This window comes from Vavraia culicis (assembly GCF_000192795.1).
Source record: "Vavraia culicis subsp. floridensis unplaced genomic scaffold supercont1.15, whole genome shotgun sequence".
NCBI lineage: Eukaryota > Fungi > Microsporidia > Pleistophoridae > Vavraia > Vavraia culicis.
This window is the reverse complement of record NW_007360618.1, coordinates 33,686-55,827: the sequence shown is the minus strand read 5'-3', so window position 1 is coordinate 55,827 and position 22,142 is coordinate 33,686. Positions and strand designations below refer to the sequence as shown.

At 41.1% G+C, this 22,142-nt stretch overlaps 12 protein-coding genes across 12 annotated transcripts; 4 read left to right on the top strand and 8 right to left on the bottom strand.

Annotated features, from left to right (window-relative positions):
• Positions 1-453: 453 nt before the first annotated feature.
• VCUG_01078 (uncharacterized protein) lies at positions 454-831 on the top strand (the record flags this gene model as incomplete). The annotated part of the gene is made up of 1 exon (XM_008075907.1): positions 454-831. The coding sequence occupies one exon, from the start codon at positions 454-456 to the stop codon at positions 814-816; it is 363 nt and encodes a 120-aa protein (XP_008074098.1). The 3' UTR covers positions 817-831.
• A 362-nt stretch (positions 832-1,193) lies between these two features.
• On the top strand, positions 1,194-2,778 carry VCUG_01077 (uncharacterized protein). The gene has a single exon (XM_008075906.1). It carries the CDS (start codon positions 1,540-1,542, stop codon positions 2,668-2,670), a length of 1,131 nt encoding a protein of 376 aa, XP_008074097.1. The 5' UTR covers positions 1,194-1,539; the 3' UTR covers positions 2,671-2,778.
• A 63-nt stretch (positions 2,779-2,841) lies between these two features.
• VCUG_01076 (uncharacterized protein) lies at positions 2,842-4,720 on the bottom strand. The gene has a single exon (XM_008075905.1). The coding sequence runs from the start codon at positions 3,893-3,895 to the stop codon at positions 2,888-2,890; it is 1,008 nt and encodes a 335-aa protein (XP_008074096.1). The 5' UTR covers positions 3,896-4,720; the 3' UTR covers positions 2,842-2,887.
• A 1,132-nt stretch (positions 4,721-5,852) lies between these two features.
• Positions 5,853-7,246, top strand: VCUG_01075 (uncharacterized protein). Its single transcript, XM_008075904.1, has one exon. The coding sequence runs from the start codon at positions 5,991-5,993 to the stop codon at positions 6,600-6,602; it is 612 nt and encodes a 203-aa protein (XP_008074095.1). The 5' UTR covers positions 5,853-5,990; the 3' UTR covers positions 6,603-7,246.
• A 570-nt stretch (positions 7,247-7,816) lies between these two features.
• Positions 7,817-11,227, top strand: VCUG_01074 (uncharacterized protein). Its single transcript, XM_008075903.1, has one exon. It carries the CDS (start codon positions 7,822-7,824, stop codon positions 10,807-10,809), a length of 2,988 nt encoding a protein of 995 aa, XP_008074094.1. The 5' UTR covers positions 7,817-7,821; the 3' UTR covers positions 10,810-11,227.
• On the bottom strand, positions 10,537-12,126 carry VCUG_01073 (uncharacterized protein). The gene has a single exon (XM_008075902.1). It carries the CDS (start codon positions 12,096-12,098, stop codon positions 11,247-11,249), a length of 852 nt encoding a protein of 283 aa, XP_008074093.1. The 5' UTR covers positions 12,099-12,126; the 3' UTR covers positions 10,537-11,246.
• Positions 12,127-12,257: 131 nt separating this feature from the next.
• Positions 12,258-13,964, bottom strand: VCUG_01072 (uncharacterized protein; the record flags this gene model as incomplete). Its single annotated transcript, XM_008075901.1, has 1 exon — positions 12,258-13,964. One exon carries the CDS (start codon positions 13,962-13,964, stop codon positions 12,258-12,260), a length of 1,707 nt encoding a protein of 568 aa, XP_008074092.1.
• Positions 13,965-15,315: 1,351 nt separating this feature from the next.
• On the bottom strand, positions 15,316-15,909 carry VCUG_01071 (uncharacterized protein; the record flags this gene model as incomplete). The annotated part of the gene is made up of 1 exon (XM_008075900.1): positions 15,316-15,909. The coding sequence occupies one exon, from the start codon at positions 15,907-15,909 to the stop codon at positions 15,400-15,402; it is 510 nt and encodes a 169-aa protein (XP_008074091.1). The 3' UTR covers positions 15,316-15,399.
• Positions 15,910-15,980: 71 nt separating this feature from the next.
• Positions 15,981-16,861, bottom strand: VCUG_01070 (uncharacterized protein; the record flags this gene model as incomplete). The annotated part of the gene is made up of 1 exon (XM_008075899.1): positions 15,981-16,861. The coding sequence occupies one exon, from the start codon at positions 16,859-16,861 to the stop codon at positions 16,130-16,132; it is 732 nt and encodes a 243-aa protein (XP_008074090.1). The 3' UTR covers positions 15,981-16,129.
• A 439-nt stretch (positions 16,862-17,300) lies between these two features.
• VCUG_01069 (uncharacterized protein) lies at positions 17,301-19,331 on the bottom strand (the record flags this gene model as incomplete). The annotated part of the gene is made up of 1 exon (XM_008075898.1): positions 17,301-19,331. One exon carries the CDS (start codon positions 19,329-19,331, stop codon positions 17,508-17,510), a length of 1,824 nt encoding a protein of 607 aa, XP_008074089.1. The 3' UTR covers positions 17,301-17,507.
• A 1,183-nt stretch (positions 19,332-20,514) lies between these two features.
• On the bottom strand, positions 20,515-21,369 carry VCUG_01068 (uncharacterized protein; the record flags this gene model as incomplete). The annotated part of the gene is made up of 1 exon (XM_008075897.1): positions 20,515-21,369. The coding sequence occupies one exon, from the start codon at positions 21,367-21,369 to the stop codon at positions 20,515-20,517; it is 855 nt and encodes a 284-aa protein (XP_008074088.1).
• Positions 21,370-21,791: 422 nt separating this feature from the next.
• Positions 21,792-22,115, bottom strand: VCUG_01067 (uncharacterized protein; the record flags this gene model as incomplete). Its single annotated transcript, XM_008075896.1, has 1 exon — positions 21,792-22,115. One exon carries the CDS (start codon positions 22,113-22,115, stop codon positions 21,792-21,794), a length of 324 nt encoding a protein of 107 aa, XP_008074087.1.
• Positions 22,116-22,142: the final 27 nt, after the last annotated feature.

Sequence of the window (22,142 nt, the reverse complement as noted above, 5' to 3'; positions counted from 1 at the left end):
GTACTAGAACGAATTGCTGGTGAGAGCGTGGCAGGTAATTGCTGATGAGTACGTGGTGACAACAGTAAGGGACAGCAACGTAGCGAAGATGCTGGAAAAGAAAGTGTAGTACAACCAGAACAGTGCAAAGCCATTCAACAGTAAGGAACAGCAACGTAAGCGGTGTAACGTGAAGTGGTATAGATGTAGAAGCAGGTAGGCACACAGCCGCACAGTCTATAAATTGCTGTTTTACCTACGAATGATCGTCTTTCATACGTTGATCCGTTTATCTTCCTTCACTGCATCAACCGTTCACCGCCCTCCACAGATACGGGCACATTCTTTCTGTCACGTGCTGAGGAACTCTTGCACCGTTCTAAATTAAAAGCTGTCCTTTTATGAACAAATTCCCTTATTTATTCCCTATCGCTGTTCTGTTCCCGTTTTAATCCTCTAATCGGTGACCCCTCTATGATAAAATTTGCCGCTCCCGTTCTACCACATGAAGCCACGGCACACATCGTTCGAATAATAGACCATCTCAAGGCGTCCAGAAAGGTAGTACGCGGTAGAAAAGCGTGCCAGAAGGCAATAAAAAACAGAAAAAAAGGCATTTTAATACTGCCGTTCAACATTTCACCAAGCGATTTGATAACACATTTACCGATGCTGTGCGAGAATAACGGAGTGAAGTACTGCTATGTTGATGGAGAGGTGCTGAAAAAGGCTAGCAATGTCAATACGCCGAGTTGCTGCGTATTTGTCAAGAAGAGTGCTGCTTATCTTGAAGATTACAACGTAGTGAAGAGCGCGATTACAAGTGGTTGTAGTTAAATTGTTTTAAGAGCACGTGTTAAAATGGCAGAATTGATCCGGTTGCACGCCACATTTCGTTTTACTTCATTCTCACCCGCAGTACAATGTACCATACGGTTATGGTATCGTGTTGCACCTCCTTTTCATGTTCTGATCATTGCTAATCACTAACACCCATTCTTGCCGATCACCGAATGGCCGCCCATTACCAGTCCAGATTTCCCTTCCCTACGCTCTTCAATCTCCTGTACATCTTCACAATCTGTTCATCATCCATGCCAAGCACATCCTCAAGCACCAAATCCGTGTGTCTCAGGACAAAGCCCCGTACAAAGAGCAAATCGTTCTTTACATCTTCAAACGCTTCCCTGTATCCTTCCTCAAATTTTTTGTTCATAGGGATGGCGGACCAAGAACTACAAATAGTGGGAATATGCGGGACGATGGCCGCACGAATTGAACGGGTGGATTGCACCGCTGCGCATAGCAATGAGCGATCGCATGGATAGAATCGCTGAAATGTTTACCAATACGTTCGTCCACGTGCATGCGGTGCAGACACGACCGACTACATTCCTGTGTTCACAGGCATACCGCGCAGGTATTTTAACGGTGTTGTACGTGGTGTGCTGTGGATAGAACGATGTGCACCGCTCATCAGGAATGCGTGCGTAAAACGTGTACGCTGTTGCTTGGCTGTTTAAACCGGTCTTTAAAGGACCCTCCACGTTTTGATGCGCAATGACCGAAATTAACGAATTGATTGCACTTTTGAGACAAAAGCGGGGAAAGAATGAAAATGAGGAGAATAGCGCAGGTGAAGGATTATTGATGGTGAAAGGTGAAGGATTAGTGACGGGTGCAAGGGATGAGGAGGAGAAAAGAGCAGAGAAAAATACGAATGTAATTACAGCAGAAAATGCGATAAAGAAGGAAAGTATCGAATTGGATAAGCAAATCAGTGAGGAGAGTTCTTTAGGGGAGGTAATTGATGAATTGGAAGCAATGATAAGTGATGAGAACGTGATGGATGAGTTGGACGAAGAGAGCGGAGGTATGGAAAGTGAAAGCATTGGGAGTGGTGTGAATGAAGGAAGCATAGGTGCGGAAGAGGGAGTGTGTGATAAAGAGAATGAGGAGGGGAGTGGTAAAGAGAATGGTAAAGAGAGTGGTAAAGAGAGTGGTAAAGAGAGTGGTAAAGAGAGTGGTAAAGAGAGTGGTAAAGAGAGTGGTAAAGAGAGTGGTAAAGAGAGTGAGGAGGGGAGTATTGATACGGATGATTTGAGTGCTACTGAGTTAAACAGCGAAGAGCTCAATCAGAAGAAAGAAGGAGAAGAGCATGGTGAGGAAAAGAGAAGTGAACGCGATTTAGGTGGAGTGATTGCTGATGGGGGTGGAGAGGATGGGCACGTAGAGATGTATCTGCCGGTTAGTACACGTGGAGAACGCGCAGAGATGGACCCACCCGTAGAAACACGCACATCATCACCTAACATAAGTTCAGTGCACAGTCACCCAAACATACGCACCCAGGATGATCCATCAATACGGGTGAATATGCAGCGCTTGAAAGACATAACACACGAAAACACGACCACTATCCAAAAAATAAAAGAAAGCGATTGCTACGCCGTGCACCGTCTGGCAGTGCTCGTAGCTAAAATTGAGTATTTTAACGCTGAGGTAAGCAACATCAAATTTATGGATGACACGGGCACGATAGGTGCTGTAATTGAGAACGATGTGCTGAATGAGATGAGGATGTGTGAGGGTGATGTTGTTGTGTTGGGTGATGTGAAGGTGTGGAGGATTGGCGAGGTGCAGCTGAACGTTGTGGAGAAGAACTTGGTGAAAATTGAGGAGTGGGGATGAACTGAGAGGTGGTATTTGGTACTGTGCTTGCACGAAATGAAGAGCACAGACAGGATCTGAAAAGTGTGCTCCTAAGGTCGCAACCGGTAAATAAACAGCAATTCGCATGCAAAGAGGCAGTTCAGGCATCTTCACCAAATTATTTGTGCCTTTTTCGTGCTGTAAGGCACCACAGGCTATACATGAACGCTTCGTTCATTAGAACACCGTTTATTGATCACTCCTCGTCGCTCTCCACATCTATTGCCTCTCCAAACCTGCGATTAAGGTCTTTCTTTTCCTTAAAACCGTACACTTTGACCTTGTTGACTACCGCGTACGTGCCATCGAGTTCTTCAATCCTGTTTTTAATTCGCTCACACCCATCCTTGACGAGCCGTACGCCCTCTTCCCTATCGTGTAAGAGCAGCGTTATGGCGTAGGTTGGCGGGCGTATCAGTGACACTTCGATCCTGTCGTGCACTGATTTTACGCTGCGCAGCGCGTCCTTTATTGCCTCTATTCCACCTTTTGCCGGGCACGTTACGTCGATATCTGCGCGTATCTTCACCTTTTGAACGTTGTACTTCAACTTGGTCTGCTCCACCAAAACATCGATCATTGATGGATTGATGTTCTTCACAAGGTCCTCGTACGTGACCGGATTCCTGGTCATGCTATTCTTGCTCGCTTCGCCTACCTTATCGGCAGCACTGCTCACATCCTGTGCGCTCACGCCCGCCACGGCTTCTTTCTTCTCATCGCTCTTCCGGCTCAGGGCACTCATCAACAGTCCAAAATAACCGTACAAGCTGCCATATTCTCTTGCCTTCTCCCATCCAAAAGACTCGTACAGCTCCATAACACCAATGTCCATCTTCTTAGCGGCACTTACCATTATGTTATGCCCGATCTTATTCTGACAATACCGCTTGTAGCACTCATCGAAATCGCTTGCCAATACTTTCTTTCTCGACAGATCGATGTAGCCTTTTTCATGGTCCACGCGTAGCACACTGCACACTTCTATCTTTCCCAGTTTAATCATTTTTTGTACATTTTTTATTCTTTTTTTGGATAACTCGCCCACCACTATCAATCCTTCTATGTTGTTGTACTCCAAGAGCTTTACGTACACGCCAAGATCTGTTATGCGCGTGTTCTTGCCTATTACTAGCTCGCCTACATCAGGATATTTCTTTTCGAAAAAGCGACAATCGAAGGATTTCTCGGTGGTATCGGACATTTGAAGGGTGCCTTTTTAATTTCGGTGTTAAAGGTGCGTTTTTTATACGTTTCCTGAATATGAATGGGTCCATAAATGTTCATCAGCTAAGCAGCACATGGCTGAAGCTGTGCCGTACTTTTATTTGTACGCATTTTTGTTATATTTTAGACTTTACAGCGCGCTCATTGGAACAGCCTTGCATTCCGTACATTCTGCGTTTATAGTACTAGTTGTGGAGAACTGCACAGCGTGTATGGTTCGTGCACTACGCTTCCTTTGCTTTTTCACATCATGCCTTTCTATCTTTCACATCACGCAGTGTTTGCTACTTGTTGAACCAACAACTATTCTTGTGCTGTAAGTATGCCTGAGAAGGAACGTGGTGTGTGGCACAGCCCGGCCACAAGCAAATTTATCAAAAATTACCTCACATATCCATTTACATATCGCCATTGAGCCGGTGTCATATTCGGATGAACAGCGTAAACACGCGTTTGAGCGAATACCGTTCAGGTAATCAGGTGACCGTTTCCGTAATTATTACGTGGTTGATCTTGAATGACTACATGGGCAGAGTGCCATGCTTTGTTCTCCGGTTCAGGATTCAAACACATACAAAGGAAGAGTCAGCCTCATAAAATATTCATATGATTCTATGAACCAAGGACCGAATAATTGATTGTACGCGTTGAGCAGAACGTCCAACACCAAAAATTACATATTTTTGAAAAACTTTGTAAATCTTGCACTGCCAGGCCTTCATTTTAAACCAGTCATGATTAATTGATTGATACATTCCATCGGTGATCGATTACAAGTAAGAGATAGATGAAGCTGCACGATTGTGCTGTACTATCGTAAGCATAGCAGAAGAGGAGATCTAATTCTGGATTGGTGATCAGGAACGGTAATGTGATGAAAGGTGTAGAAACAGGTTTAGCATACCTTAGAAGACCTGAGATGATGTGATTGAACCAACCGCTGAAGATGCACTTCTTGGGAAAACCTGCGGTTTTCTAAAATGTGCAATAGTTGCATGTTTGATGATTGCAGGCACTTCACGAAAAACCGGTTTACCAAGACATAACGTGCAATAAGTCCAGCGAATGAAGGGACAATAATGCTATATTCAGTGCTAGCGCACTAGTAGGGTTTGTCTGGCAAGTTAGATGGACCGGTTTGTGTGAGATAAATGTGCTCATCAGTAATTTAGGAGCGTGAAGAGATAGGCAAGCACATTTTTGATGAAAAAGAGTGGCTGATCGCTAAAAATAGAATAATTCTCTTCACGTTAGGTTGAACACAAGGATGCATCTCATGATGGCAATACTTTACAATTAATTCTACACCTATGTGCCATTAAATTACCACCAAACAAACGGATCGTTACGTTGATGAAGTGAATATTAGGTTTACTTAATAACATGGAACGTGCTACTGCAGCTCGATTAAACTTAGCGTTCAGGTTTTCTTACAATATTTTAGCCGTTTATGTCGTAAGAATTGAGGAGTTTAGTATAGCGTGCAGTTTATAGATGCCATTTAATGAATGGTATAAATGGTTGCATGTACTATTTGTGGTTCAGGCCACATGAGTGTGTAAACATAACGAGAAAACCTACATTTCACTGTGTTGTTGTGTATCGATGCGATACGTACCGTCCAACTCGATGATGCACACCTTTTTTCGTTTACAACGATGCCGTAATCACGTTTTTCTTACCAATCCTTAGAACATCATTTAATGTCTCTTTTTGTCTTTTTCTGTATTTGTTAATCTGTGGAATGCTCTCTACCATTGAGGTATGTTTAGCAATGAATACGTGTTCAGTAACATTATAATAAGTGTTATTGTTTAATTTGGTATTATTTGCTCATATTATCATCACTCCACCCGTTATCTCGTTTCTTGTGCGTTTTCTCCTTTTCGATTCCACAAATGCGATTTACCCTTTTTAGACTGTGTCAAAAACACCGCTCCCGTTCATACAGCAACATTCCAAAAATACGATAATCCATTTTTGCACCCTTTGCCCACGAAATGCTTGCAGCTGCTCGAAACCCACCTATCCTTAATTACATCTCCTTTTAATTTCGCTCATCACGCACCCCTATGGCCATTCTTTACCTACAGCTGTGCGACAAGAAAAACCGCAGCATCCTAACAAACATTTATTCGCGACTTGGAAAGAAAGCGATAGAAAACGACAGTGTTTACAACGAGCTGCGCAAAATAATAACTGCCATGCCAGAAGATAAACAGCTTTTCAAGTACGATTCCTCGAATAACCAGTACGTGTTTTTCTTGCAGCTGTCAACGCTCTACGTATACGCCTCTATCGTAGATGATGTTACGGCACCAAAGGACATAACAGCATTTTACAACATGCTCACCAAGGACCTGGAAGAAAACGGGAGAGAGACCGGCTTTGAAAAGAGAGTGGCTGAGCTTATGAACACTTTCAATTCCGAGCGAAGCAACGATGAGATACAGAAGGAGGTGTTGAAGGCACGCGATGTGTGCGCCAAGTCTCTGAACACGTTAGTTAACAGGGGAGAGGAGCTCGACAAGTTGAACGTGTTAGCAGATGAGCTGAGCACCAAGGTCAGCAAGTTCCAGAGTGAAAGCAGAAGAATGTTTATGGAGAATAGATTAAGGCAGTACTTCGTGTACGTGTTGATTGTTGTGATAATTTTTATAATTTATTACATCATTTTTAAATGAGGTTGGATTAAAACGGTGTTTGGTGACAAGCGGGGCTGTTCTGCACGTGTTATGCTTTTGATGCAAGCTTTCTGACGAGCAAGGGTTTGCTAGGGAAGGATTTTTACCATTTTTCTTCGTTACCATCTCAATGAGTAAAAGTAAAACTTTGTAAGCAGCAATGCTGTGTGCAAGATAAGCATGGCATATTCTCATCGTGCTGCAAATTTTATTTGCTGTAAGTGCCCTGCTAGCACGTAGAGATGTACATGTTATGTTGTAATGTTAGCTTTTCAGAGCCATGCAGTGATCCTGTTGCTTATCTTAGAGTAGCACTGCGCTGCTACCCGAGTCAACCATTCAGATGACGATGAGCAGCACGCCAAGCAGCTTTGATGTTAAAATTAAACGACTCAGCAGTTGAGTGTGGTGATCAACCTTCTCGTTCACAACAACTCAGGATTGAACCTATCTCAGCAGCTATGTTTGTGGAAAGGTCCAAAGAGGTGCGCTAGCAGAGATGAGTTCAAAGAATGAGAAAGATTAATTCGTAGGCGGTTCATAATGAAACCCTCGTTATCCTTTCTTCCCCTGTGTATCATTGGTTGTGACAGCAACCCAAACAGTTTGATGAGGTGCTGCAATGTGCTGTTGTAACAGATTGCCAAGTAAAATGAATTTATTTGCCATGTTATAAACATTTCTTGTTATTATCACTGATCGTTTCTCGTGCTTACCTTCTACACAGCAGTTCATTTTGACAGCCTATCTGGCAACAAAAAATACGCTGAGCAGAATACATTACCAAAAAATAATTGAATCAACAAATTATCTTTGCCGTCCCAGTAATTCGGTCAATTTGCATAGTTTGAGCCGACACGTTTTACTACCTGCTCTGGTAGACAATACCATCACATACATCAATATGATTCGAAGACACCTCAGGAGTGTTTTGCTGTTGATTATCTGATACGTTCCATGCTTTGATATTTCATTGCAAACACGGTTACTCCCATTCATTCGGTTGCTCTGTCCTCCGTGTGATGCATTGTACCTAATGGCACTTCACCGTTCGCAGATTAGAATACCGTTCTTCTACGTTCAGGTGCATTGCTGCTGTTGATTACCTCCTCGCACGTGCACAGCTCCTGTATCCTTCACTTGCATCAACACTCCTCAATTATTTCCATTTATTTTTTAATTTCATCCCCACAATTAAACTCCGTTTACCCACCCTTTAATGTTCCTGCTGCTCCTTCTGTCTTACATTTTGGGCCTGACTGCCTCTCCATTCATAATCGAGCGCATACTCAGAACTTTCTCAAAAAATAGAAAACGAATAACAATAAACAGGCCAATTGGTAAGAGGAGCATCTCCTCAAACCAATCAAGTATAATTGAGGCTTCTCAACATGTGTGCACAGATGTGGCATGGTTCAACCTGCTCATGCAACGGCTGTGGGTTGAGCTGAGCGTGTCATACGCTCACAAAGACCGGATGTGCAGGGGTCTCATGAGAAGAATGGCATCCATGCGCACTAAGCGGATACTTAGCGATTTGGTGATCGAGGACATCAAAATATCACCTGAAGCACCAGTGATTGGCAACGTGCGTGTTATCGATGATGAGCAGTGTGCACTGCTCATGAAAAAGATGAAAAAGGGAAGAAATGCGCGGAGAAAGATTGATGAACTGATAGAGAGCAACCTTACGGTCTTAAAGAACGAGTTGAACAGGTATTTTGATGAGCGGAGTGCGCGTGTAGATCATGCGAGCATACAGGGCACAGTGCGTGAGGATGCGGACACACTGAGTGACTCATTTCTTGAACTGGATGGCACCAAGGATGAGACATTCGTGTTTGACCGTGTGCACACGATTCTTGATGTAGAGTACAACGGCGAAACAAAATTCTTTCTAACAGTGAATCTGCTAAAAAAACTGAAGGTGAACGCAGTGTGCACACTCGGCAGGTTCAGTGGGAAGGTGCTGTGCAATATTCCGTCCATCTCGTCCAACACTCGCTGGGAGCTTTCATTTCTTTCTGATCCTCAATTTACGGTCACGGTCAAAGCGTTTTTAAGCACCACGACAGGCGAAAACATTTACTTCGAGGGCGTGGTGAGCTCCATCCTCAAGAAAGTTCTTAAATACGGTTTGATGACCAAAATGCTGTTCCCCAATTTTTACCAGTTCCCGCTGCCCATGGTCAGCCCCAGCCTCAAGTTTGTTAATCACAGCGTGCCGATCTTCAGCAACGCAGATTACCAATCGTGGTGCAAGGACGTGGCGAACAAGATAAGGCTGTACATGACGATGAACTACAAGGCCATCAAAAGAAGAGCACATTACGTTTTGCTAAGGAACTCATCGTATATAAACAACAGCACAGACCGGATTTATCTGGCAGAGCTCATTTTTGACAAAGATGCGGTTAGGAGCATTTTGAGCGATAGGTACGGAAATGGCAGCGAAACGGGTAACGCGATAGTATGTGATGGTAAGAATGATGGGAAGAGGGTGGTACAATCCGGTGTTGCGAACAGAATGAGATTGGATGAGTTTACCGAACCTGATGGTGGCAGATCAAACAGTGTCAGGTCAAGAACATCAGGAGAAGACAAAGAAGAGGACGATTTGGAGAAAGGTTCAACACAAAATGGTGCAAAAACGGACGATGAATCGTGCTATAGCACAACAAGCACGTTTAAAGCAGAATGCAGGACTCGTGGATGTGAACGGCTTGGTAAGCAGACTGGGGTAGGAAAATCGAGTCAAACGGGGGAAATGGCCGTAAGCGAACACATGTCCGAAAATAAGAAGTACAAAATGCTCCGTGAGAAGATGAGAATTGGCGATGAGGACATTCTTTTACTGATGGATTTTTATGAGCTGGACGTATTCGGTGCGATGTATAAGAATTTTCTGTACTTCAAAGAGATAGAGGAGATCAGCGGAAGAGTGTCAAGAGTTCGGTTGTACTTCCAAAACGAGTGCTACGATTACATACGTATCGTGGAGGAGGATACCATGTTCTTCCAGCGGAGCGATCAGAGGGAGCCCGAGTTTATGGCAGTTCATGTGTACAATGGGAAAGTGCAATTGTACTATTATCTGACGAACCGCTCGTTTTTTATTAGCCAGGAGGATGTATCGAAGATGCACGCGTGCTTCTTCGAGAAGAGAGAGCACGAGGTGCGCAACACGAACAATGACAAGATCGATCGGTTAAATGTGGATGATTTGGTGCAGCGAATAGAGGGGATACGGGAGACCAACACGAACTACGTTGAGAAGAGCATTTTGCTGGAGTTGGAGAAAAATGAGTTGGTCGATGTGCTTGGGAACACGAGCCTGCGCCTAAAGCTGTTCGGGATGTGCGCATCAGTCGTTACTTCCAAGCAAATTAGCACGAACCTGAAGGTGTACCTGGTCAGGTACAAGGATGTTGAATGCATGGTGCTCAACTACACAGATCCAGAGGTGCTGGTGGACACAATACTAACCAATGAGAATAGCACCGTGGTGTACAACATAAAAGACTTTGAGACGACACGATGCATGTACATAAGTTACACGGAAGACCTGGAGGCACATCTCCACGATTATTTCCTTCCTTCGCTGATGTTCCGCATGCGTATGCTTAGCTACAGCAAGAACAAGAGTTTGTTCGAGTCCGTATACAACAAAAGCCTGGAGTACCGTTTTCCGGTCGAAACAGGCAGCATAATTTTTCTTGAGGTGCACAGCGAAATTACTGACGAGTTTTACGTGACCATAACGGCTGACAGGCGAAAAATAGTCAACAACCTCAAAATAGTCACAGCAAGCAATGCGCAGTTTCTTTTCTCGCTGAAGGGACGCAACAAAATCAAAATCGGCATCAGGCCGAAGACACCACGCAACAGGAAATTGTACGTTAATCTAGCACAGCATCCCGTGCACATGGTAAAGAACGAACTGGTGATCGAATGTGTCACGTCTTTAGCGGGCAACAGCTCAAAATATGTTAAATTTGATGCTGACTGCGATAACAGAATGATTTGGGACCTGGAGGGAGGAAAGGATGTGAAGTATCTTCTGAGCAACGACAGGCACAGCTCGGTTATAAAGGGATTCGGAGTGCTGTACTGCCAAAACCAGTGCTACAGGCTGGAAATTACCAATGAAGGAATTAAAGAGCGTAATGTCAAGCTGTTAATCGGGGTGACGCCCTCTAAGCTATAGTGGTTAATGTGAAGTTCAAAACTGTACAAGTGCCGGTTTATTACCAGAATACGGCGCCATGAGCGGTGTGTAACAATGGAGATGCCAAGATGCGGGATGGGTATATGGCAGCTGCACAAGTAAAGGTTCCTTGATGATCGCAAATGTCAAAATTATTATTCTTCATGTCAACACCAAGCAAAGTATCCTCTTTAAGCAACAATCGTTGAAAACGATCCCTCTCCGTCAACATTGAGCAAGGCATCCCATTTAGAAAGCAATACGGAACAATCAAGAGCACTTGATCCAAACGATCATCAGGCACGTATTGATAGCTATAACTTGCTTGTTGGCACGGTTGTGAGATGAAAAACCAAATTTACTGAGAAATACGCACAGAAGCACGCATCATTCATTAAACAACATAATTTTTGACAGATCCAACCGTATGTACGTGATCACCTGTGCAGGATTCTAAGTTCGGGTTTGAAGCTTTCTCTGTCACCCTGCTCGTAGTTATAGCTCAAACCAGCCACAATCTTATTTTTATACCTTTCAATGGCTGAGACATTCAAATCAGAGCGGTATATTTCCTTTAGCATCATTCTATCGAGAACATTCCATTCGTTTATAGACCCATCGCTACCACACGATATGAGCGTGCCATCAAGTATCAAGGCGTTCACGGGGTAGTTTATTCGTTTGTTGCCACTCGATTTATGGTGGCAGTTGAACGTATACGTGTCGGATGCTCGGCTGCTGCCCATCACCGAGGAATCAACACGAATTTTACCGTTCAGCATGCCAATTATCGCATATTCACTCAGTACCACGCTGGTAATAGGACCAGCCACGCTTCGTCTCATTATTTTTTCGGGCTTTCTCATATCAACAAGCATGTATGTGTTGTTGCTACAGCCCATAAGGATGACATCATCGCATCGGTCCATTGCATACACCTTTTCCTGTAGTTCTATTGTACGTTGTATTTCGTTGTTTTGGATTATCTGCAGCTTCTTATTCCAACCAGCCGCGATAATTGCATTGTTGTGCACCGAAATGCCTTGGATGCCGCCGCAATCAGTTTTAATACACAGGTGGTGCGTGTTGACATTACCGGCAATATCAGTGAAAATTGGCTCGCTGTTGAAGAACTCTACTTTCAAAATGGGCAGGTTGTGCGCGATCGTGCGAGACAGGAGACCGTCTTGGTATATTCTCAGTGTTTTATCGAACGAAGAAACGTAAATATTGTCTTCTCGCACTTTTATGTCGGTTATTGTGTCGCTTGGTGGGTCGGGCAGGTTCATTTCTGTCTGGGCAGTGAAAATAGCGCGCAAAAAAGCAAGCTCAAGGGTAAGAACAGATGAGTACGCAAAATGAAACAACAAAAATGCCGTAAAATATTTTGTAACAAAACGCATCCATGAATGCTTAATCCTAGCACAGCTCAACTTACTTCACTTTAATTAAGAGAAGAGTTCTTTCATACTACGAAAAAACGATCGTTCTGAGAGTTCATACGCCAATACCTTCACAGTGCCCACCAGGGATGCATCCTGCAGATTCAAGACGTTGACATTCTGGTATTTGAGACCGGTGAGCGTGCACACTTCGCTCAGCACCTCGTAGAAAACAGCCATGTCGTGCTCAACTTCAAATTGCGACCCGTTTACCGCGATGTTCACCTTTATGTTCTCCATGTTGGTGGTCTGAGACTCAACAATAGACACCATCATGCCCATCAATATCTGTGCGGTCCTTCGTTTCAATGTTCTATAGCAACTTAGAACAAATCTTTCGTTGTCAATCAAACTTGCCTCAGAGCTTTTTACCAGGTTCAGCACATACGCAATGTCCACCAATACGTAATTCGACTCCTGTGATGTGGATGGGTTGATTTTTGTTCCTTTTTTTTCCTGTAAATCCTCTCTCGTTGTTTTATACGCGTTATCTTGGTTCTCGGTACTTTGCTGTTTTGTACTAACCGATTCTTCGCTTAAATATCCACTCGTTTCACCAGAACTAAAACATCTAATATCTTCCGTCATAATTCCCTTGTCATTCCTTAACAGCTCTCCCTCATGTTTTTCCTGTCCCTTTATCATCATAAATGATTCCTGTGCACAGCCCTTCAAACTAATCTGACTTGCAATGTGTTTTTGGGCCATCAACAGTATCAACTGCATAAAACTCTTACCTCCTAGCATTGCATCCATCCTCTTATACACCTTACCCTGCTCATTTACAGCTTTTTCGATAGCTACGTCGTATTCAGACTTATGCACACTCATTTTATCAAAGCTTGCCCACTCCGTATTGATAATGGTAGGCTTTAATCTGTTCGTTCTCTCTACGTATGCTGCATTTGTTCCTGTGCCGAGCACAATTCCTATGTTCACCGCCTCCTCGTCATTCTTGCCGAAAATTAGACCTGCTGCCGTAGCAGTCGCATCATTCAGAATCACATCAACCTTCACGGGCACTTTAAATTTTTCAAAAGCGGTATTCATCATTTTTACCGGGTCGTTTTCACGGCTCAAATCGATTGGTCTGAAGGGAAAATCTTTACCAAGCTTTAGTACCTTACCAACACTAATTGACTCGTGTGCTATCGGATGAGAGAATGTCATGCCAGCACGTGCCGATTTTTTAAAGTCTGTCTTGTCCAGGTACTTCCTTGTTTCATTGGCTATCCATTCAAAACAATCCATTTTCTTTGTGGTTTCGTCTGCCCTTGGAATTGGCACTTTTCTGGCCGGCCTGTGCTCTGTTAGTTCATTCTCTGCGATTTTGTACAGACCAAGCTTGAGATACGTGCCTCCCAAGTCGATAGCAAGCAGAACATGCTTACACGATATCTTCTCATTCTTCCTGGGCAGGCGTACAAACGTGTCAAGGAATAATTCTTTTTTTCTTGAATCTTTCTGGCTGGATATCAGAGCATCTTTAAAATCTGCGATCAGATATTCCAACTGGTTCTTCGTGTACAGAAGGCCATCCATATCAAAATTATGAGTTTCTCTACAAAAAACTGTGAAGAAGAAAACAACTAAAAACACCATATCGGCACCTAAGACATTGCTTTTATACTTTTTTAATGATAACAGATGTAGAATATGACGTTTGATGTTATCGGGTTGGTACTTTTCTTGATTTTGAAAGGAAGTTTTCATGATAAATAAAAGTTTACGTTCTAGATTCGCTGCTAAATTGTAAAATGAAAACTACCAAATCTTTAAATACTTCGATTCACACCTGGCCCGGTGTACTGCACGTGAGATGGTGGGAAATTGTCGGCTTGTAACGGATTGCCTTACAAATCTTCTCCATGTTGAAAACGAGCGAAACTAAAAATAACAGCAAACCTGTCTGTAAAAACGTGTAACAAGAAGCGTTGTAACGGATACACATAAAAAATGCTTTTTTATCAACCTGTCACCTGCTTTAATGTTGATTCTTATCATTATAGGAATGTCTGCCAAAAATGACATGCGAACAAAACATCATTTTGCCCGTAATAGTGGCAAAAACAAATTACATTATTTGGATTACCAACAAGGTTGGCATTACACCACATACATTCTTTGACACGAATTTTTCAATTTTCAGGTTTTATTGCCACAGAATGAGCGCAATAATCTGTCTTAATTTTTGGTACAAATTATTTTTAACTCACTTTGTGACACGGTAAACCTATTCGTTGTTGTTCCGGACAGTTATCACCAGATACATGTTTACATATTCTTACTTAGTGCAGTATTCGAACAAATTCTGTTGTCCTGTGATACAGACAATGACCAATAATGTTGTATCTATGAATCTACCGGTTCATTAAACCGTATTTCGCCGATATACAAATACACGAGTTTGGATACGTTCGTCTGCAATGGTGCAGTTACCGTCTAATACTGAAGAAAAGGTACAGTTCTTATAAAAAATTTGAGTGCATTCTTTGAGATGTACTGTTCGATAACAAACAATTGAAGAAAAATACGAACTAAACCGTATATTTGTAGAATATATAGCTAAAACAACTCACTCCGATATGAAAAAGGCAACAAAAAGCAAAACTATAAGTATATGCTGAACAAAAAAGACCAAATAACGATTTACGATCAAATTACATTTTTTAGTTCAAAGTGTGTTTATTTTCCTTCTCATACAAAAGTACCAGAGGAACAAATTTGCTGTGAGATTGTTTCCTTTTTATGGTATTTTTGTTAATAGTGAATAGCTGCTACGGTAATGATGCTCTCTACCTGTCAGTTTTACGAAAACTGATTTACTTACTTTCAATTGATAGCGCGCAACAGAACAAATAAATTCTCTTTTTTTAATCCAACTTAAGGTGTAAAAAGGTAAGTAAATTACTTTTAATTATAAAATATGACGTAATTTACTTGTTTTCAACAGCTCTCGGTTGAAAACACCTCTTCTCACACCAACACCAAACGACATACCCCTTGTATGCAACAGGAATTGTAAAAAGTAAGAATTTGTTAATAAAACAGCTATAGTGTTTATTGAGTTTACAAAACATGCAAGGTGTTCTAAAGTGCTATTGGCAGCATTATTTATCGTTCTTTGGGTAGTTTATCACAAGCCGGATTACACCAACATGATTTTACGATCTAGCAATAAATGCTTAACATCCGCTAGTTGGGCAACGAAAAAATCACCTGCAAGCACATCTACTCGATTGCTGTCGATCACTATGTTGCCGATGTCTACCAATGCGATGAAACCTACGCATTCATAATCATCGTATTCCTCCTTCTGTTCCACAAATACATCGTATTCCTTGAATTTATCAACTAATTTCTGGTAGAACACCCTTTCATACTCTGACAGGTACTCGCTGTCGATATAAAAGTTCTTTTGCAGTTTCATCAGGCGAATTTTCAGATAGTCTGTTAAAACGTATTTTATCCTTTCCAGTTCTTGTTCGTATAACGCTTTAAGCAATTTGTGCTCCCCCAGTGAACCCACATACTCTTCCTGAGATTTAATCAGCTCTCGCAAATGACTCACCGTTTCTTCACGGTATGGCAGGAGTTTGCGTGTATTTTTTTCGTTGCGATAATCATTTATGAATTGATCGATATGTGAGAATGTCATGTGAAGGGTTGCCACAGTCATCCGTGCTTTTGTTCGGCGCATACACGAAAAAACGTAACAAAGAAAAAGTTCTGTCGTTGTTGCTGCCTGCAATTTTACGATTATCTGCAGATGAATAAGGACCTACCGTGCGTATCGCACAAATCGAACAAAATGCGATCTGAGAATAGAGAAAGGCCTATTTATGATCATGTTACTTTAATGGACACGTAAACACAGGTTAAACTCTTTTAAATCTGGAATAATCGTTGTCATCATCGTAAATGTACCTGGGAACAAAGCACCGTGTGATGAAGATCGACCTGCACATCTTTGTGCACACCTTTGGAGCCACAAAACACACCACATGCCTGGGAACAAACGAGTATTTAGCATCTTCATTATCTATCTCATATCCACTCGGAACATCTATCGATAGAACGTTGCTGTGTTCAGAAATACACTCAACGATGGAAGAAAACGGCTCTCTCAGCGGCGGCTTAAAGGAAAACCCGAACATAGCATCGATAATACATCCATATCGATGTACATCTTTTGGCCAGTCGGTCGTGAATGCCACACCCACATTTTTGGCTATATTAACCAAATTTTGGTGTTTTAACCTTTTGTAGAACACCGTAACGTTATAACCTGAGAGTTTCAGGCACCTAGCGATGACCAACCCATCTGACCCATTATTACCAGGCCCACATACCACGAGAATATCGTGTATACCATCTTCCCTCTCCTTAAGTATTGCAGTTATCACATCGAATGCACACAGTCCAGCCACTTCTATCAATGAATTGATGTCGTAACCTGTCTCTAACAATGCCTCGTCAATTGCGATTGCTTCTTTCTGTGTGATATACCGGACCATGAGGGATGGAAAAAGAAGATCAAAATGAAACGTAAGGTGATCACGAAAGCAAACATGAGACGGCGTTATTGCAGTGCAATGGAGGAAAACCATTATTACATATTATTATGGTGTGTTTATGAGTTAATTACAATTTCGCAACATCAAAGCGGTGGCGTTGTATTTAACAGGTCTTCAATCTTAATTTTGGTACTGAACCTATCCAGCTAGGTATAATGGCTAGTGAACAAATAGGTCTGCCACGAATAACGCACTGTTACTGAGCCATTTAACAACAAATTCTTATCTTTATTCTGTGCGCTTGTAGCGCTCCAATTAACCTCGATCTGAGGTACCCTTGCAATTAACAATGTGCCATTGTACGCGACAATTGCACTAAATAGGATATTCTACACGTTTTACTGCCATAACAAACAATTAAAACCTTTCTAATGTTCTAATCACCATATTTAGTTTTTTCCAAAGATAATTTAGCTAATAATTGGCATTTTATTGTATCTCCACCAAATATTACCTATTCTTTCATTTTGATGCCATATTTACTTTCCTTATCATAAATGATATTCGAACACCTCCACCAGGCCTAAGGAGTGGTATTTCGTGACCACGTGGTTCAATTAGCGGTTGAAACTTTATCGTGGTACCTGTAGAACGTATAAGGTTGTAGAATACGCCTTTCATAATCAACATATAATCAATGATGCCGTGCAAAAAAGAATGCAATACTTACCCGATAATGTTATCTTTTACTTAAACGCATCCTAAGTTTTGGGCAAATTGTCCTCCACAGTGCAGCAATGCCTGCTACAACGTAGAATAACAAGGCAAAACAAATTAATGAAATGCGCAAAGATACATTTGATGAGTAGGGCTCGTTTTTTTCGCACATTCTTTTGCACTCCATGAAATATAGCGGCAGCAAATTCTCTTTACCAGAACACTTACTCAGCCACTTGCTTATTTGGTTCTCAGATAGCACACGCATTACGGTACTCACCTGCAGAAAGGATGGAACTAGGACGCATATGATTCCCTGCAACAGATGCCGGATTATACTGTGCTGTTCCAGGGGCGCCAAATAATTCATCGCTTTCCGGAGTAGAAACCCAACCATAAAACATACGAACGACACAAGAATTTTGGCTACCGGACTTGTAAAGACGTTCTTAAAAAAGTACAGGTTAAGACATGAGGTTAAGAGAAATAAAATTGACAGGAACGCGAACTTCAGATCAAAAATACTGTCTATGAAGATGTACATAGAAAGCAAACCCAGTATGGTAGACGGTATAAAGATAGCCATTCCATCGAATATGCTTCCAAAATAATACGAAATAACAGAGTAGCGGTTCGCAGCAAGCTCGTTTGATATCTTTGGTAGATCATTTATGTTTAGATACATGATGGATGTGCTTATTAGCGTAAACATTGAAGAGTAGAATTTGTCGAACGTTTGAAAAGAGTCATCACAGTAGAACAGGATCTTTCCAGAATTATACTGAAATTCGGATATACCAGCCAACGAAAATTTCACAAAAATGATAAAGAAAAGCAGCGGTAAATTGAACACAATAACATGCAGAAAAGACAATTTGTTATTGAAACGCGCACACATCGACCGTTTCACTAAAAAAAAGACGTGATAAGGACTAAATTGTATGTTCATGTACAAATCATCTTTGGACTTGAAATGCGAAATCTCGCCAATACTCTTTTCATATTTGACCTGGTTCTCACGGAAAATTCTTTCCAGTTTGATCATAGAAGCAGCGGCATCATATCCATCATTTTCAAACCAGCACAGTTCCATCATGTGCGTCGAAAATGACAGAAGCGGATTTCTCACAATTTCATGTCTGCTCAAAAGTTCTTCGCAGATTTTCTTTTCGCCGAAGAAAACGGTTTTCCCCATGTTTAACACCATTACCTTGTCAAACAGGTTGATAACCCTTTCATCTGGCTGATGTATGCTGCAGATCACAATTTTGCCGCTCATTGCGAACTCTTTCAAAAATTTGACAAGATAAAACGCACTTGTACTGTCCAGACCGCTTGTTGGTTCATCCATGATTATTACGTCCGGCTCCCTAATCAGTTCCATGGCAATTAACACTCTTTTCCTTTCGCCATTTGACAATTTATCCATCGTTTTGTGCATGCATTTCGTCATATCCAGCTTGTCAAACAAAATTTGAATTTTCTGGTCCAAGTCTTCGATTTTGTTCCGATTGAACAGGGCCGAATACATCACATGGTCTTTCGCTATGAGGTGCTCGTAAACAACATCGCGCTGTCCTATGTAAGCCATCTTTTCCAGCCACTGACAAATATTCCTCATCTTCCCGTCGTAGTGAACATATCCGGATGTAAATGAATCTTGCGGGACGCGACCAGCCAGCATGCGCAGAAACGTGGTCTTTCCACATCCACTTGGACCTATAACAGCCAGCAATCCCTCTTCTGTCCAACCACACATATCCGATAATATGTTAAGTGCCTGTCTTGAAGAATTTTTCTGCTTTACTACCAGTCTGACATGAACATGCTGCCACTCAACTTTCATTATTTTTATTTTTTTGGTCCTTTTAAATGCTGGAAATGATAAAGGCGATAGCAAGATAGGCAGTTACGGGTGCACATATTCTTCCAATTTTGTTATTTATAGTTTAATTAAATATGTACCAACCGTAATTACATTATTAAATCTCGTTATGTATGTTTCAGATTCATATTAAATGTATGTGGCTATTATTTCAAATGAAAGCGCATTTATTCAGCAAATATAAGCACCAAAAACTCTCTTGGTGTTTCATTCCGACTATAAACCCATCAAATTTTGGTTTTTAGGCAGATATCATGATTCTGATGTATCATGTGTCATAAAAAATTTTAAAATGATGAAAAAAGAATTTGTTATAGGTTAACGCTTGAAAACTGCGCTAATTACTGCTCTTGTATTCAAAATGATACAGCTGTTGATAAAAGCATAGCACAAGTAAAGAAGGAATAAACAGGGCATAGCATGTAAATAACTTAATAAAGAACAAGTTGTAATGTGGTTCAATATTACCTGCGGATAGGTCGTTGAAGTACTTGTTAATTTTCCCATTTTGAGATATAATCGTTTTTTGGTTATCACACGACAAAGATGCGAAGATGTGGGACAAGTTGTTTATATCCGACCCTTTCTCAAACTTTAACAGCTTCGGTGGGCAAAGAGAAATGAATGGTGGAAATACACGTTCTACAAACTATAGACAGAAGACCTTTTGCAGGTGGTACACATGATGAGAATTCTACTGTAAAAACTGTGCTATTTTTACTTACAAACCGTAATAATAACCTATTTATTCATTCTATAAAATATATTTTTTCTTTAGGTTATTAATTTATTTATCTTCGTTCTAAACAGCACGTATTTGGGAGTAGAATAGTGGGAGAACGGAGAGTATGTCCAAGAACAAACCAATGACCAAGAAAGGAAGTTTACCAATGAAATGTTTTTTGTTCCAACCATTTTTGCATACAGAACATCCTACAAGAGGATAAAAATTGATATTTGGTTTTGAGTTATGTTTTTCATACGCATCAGTTGATGTGTATTGAGTGTTCTACGTAAAACTAGACATGTTCATAGGTTAGCAAGACATGCTCATCGACCGTATCTCACTTCATTTAATATCAAGTTACTGCAATGTTCAACTTTATTCATTTACTCTGTTCTTGCTATTATATTCGATTTGTAATTACACAAGCAAGGACTTGGCAAGGTTCTTTATACCTTCGAGTAACTTTTCATCGATACCTATATCCCTGAGAGAGAGCTCGCTCAGCAGGTTCATAATCATTAAATACGCATTGTCTGGTTCTTGCGATTCAATGAATACCTTTACGGCGCTTAAAAGACGAACAAAATATTCATCAAATGAATATTCAAGTACTCTTTCTGCACCCAGAAGATATTCAGATATACTTATTTTCTTATACAGCTCACGTTCATCCCTGAATTTGCTCTCTGGAAAAACAAGCAAAGCTTTGTTCAGCTCGTGCAGATAGTACTTATGTATGCACATCTGATCAACGAATGCTTTTATATTTCCAAGGCTTTTCTTAAAGTTGTTTTCCATCAGATAAACAAGGAAGTTGGTTATGTTGATGTTATAATTTGTGAATTTGTACAGTTTCAAGACATTCTCTACAAATTCTCTCTTCTGTAATTTTGTATCCTCCGTAAAAACCTGGTAATTGATATGTCCCAGCAATATCTCGTCATTAAACAGGCTGTTTTCAACATTGTCTAAAAGAACTGCCACTCCCTTTATGTATAGATCCTTACATCGGTCGTAAAATCTATGATCGTAAAACTCTCTTTGTTTCATCGAGTCTATTAGTTTCTCAGTTTTGAAGAAAATCGTTTCGTCCTTACACTCGTATAGAGAGTTCAAAATCTGCTGTTCAAAGACTTGAGAATAAGGAATTTCGTCATAAAATACCTTGATAGGCTCTTTTTTCTGGTTGTCGTATATTTCCGCGTATGCTTCTATAAAATCTAGCGGTGATTCAAATACACCAAAAAGCTGGCGCTGACACGTAAACTCCATCAAGGGCAGGTCAAGACAAAAATTAAAGTGCGCACATTTTGTTGATTACGCGCGGTGATGCAGTGGTAGAGCCAAGGGTTCAACACAATCTTTAGATACAATCACGCAAACACGGTTTAAATAGGTAAATATGTGCCTGTCAACCGTTCAACAGGAGTTAATATCTGTTGTTAACAAGCCAAGATCAACATTCCAAAGTTTAAAACTTGGCACAGTATTACTGTAACTTGTCCTTTTGTTTCATTTACTGCCAATCGTGCTTGTGTGTTCTTCCATATTAATCAATCAACAGCACTCAATTACGATCACCTATCCAAACACCGATAAATTTAACAAAAAATATGTGAAGAGCAACATAGCAAAGCGTATTAAAGCTACAAAAAGTAAAAACACTAAATTTAATAGCTGTACCACCATTTCAATCATAGCGATAAATTGGCAAGAACGTGCACAGAAAATAACGAGTCAAGTGGTATAACAGGAGCAGTAAACAAGTTTGCCATCGTTATTTGAGCGTTGTTGTATGAGAACATGAGTAAACGTACTTTTGATGAAAAGAGGGTGCTATGTTGAGAAATGATGCAATCGGAGTAGAAGGCAAATTTGTTTTTATTAAACGAATGAATGGTGCTGATAGTTGGTTGAAGAGGCACAGCAAGCATTGCTATACTACAATATTTGAATGAAAATGATAGTAGGTACCATTTAGTTCCCTTGGCGAGGGATATAATACGGAAATTGAGCATGTAACACCGATTACAGAGTTAATTTTA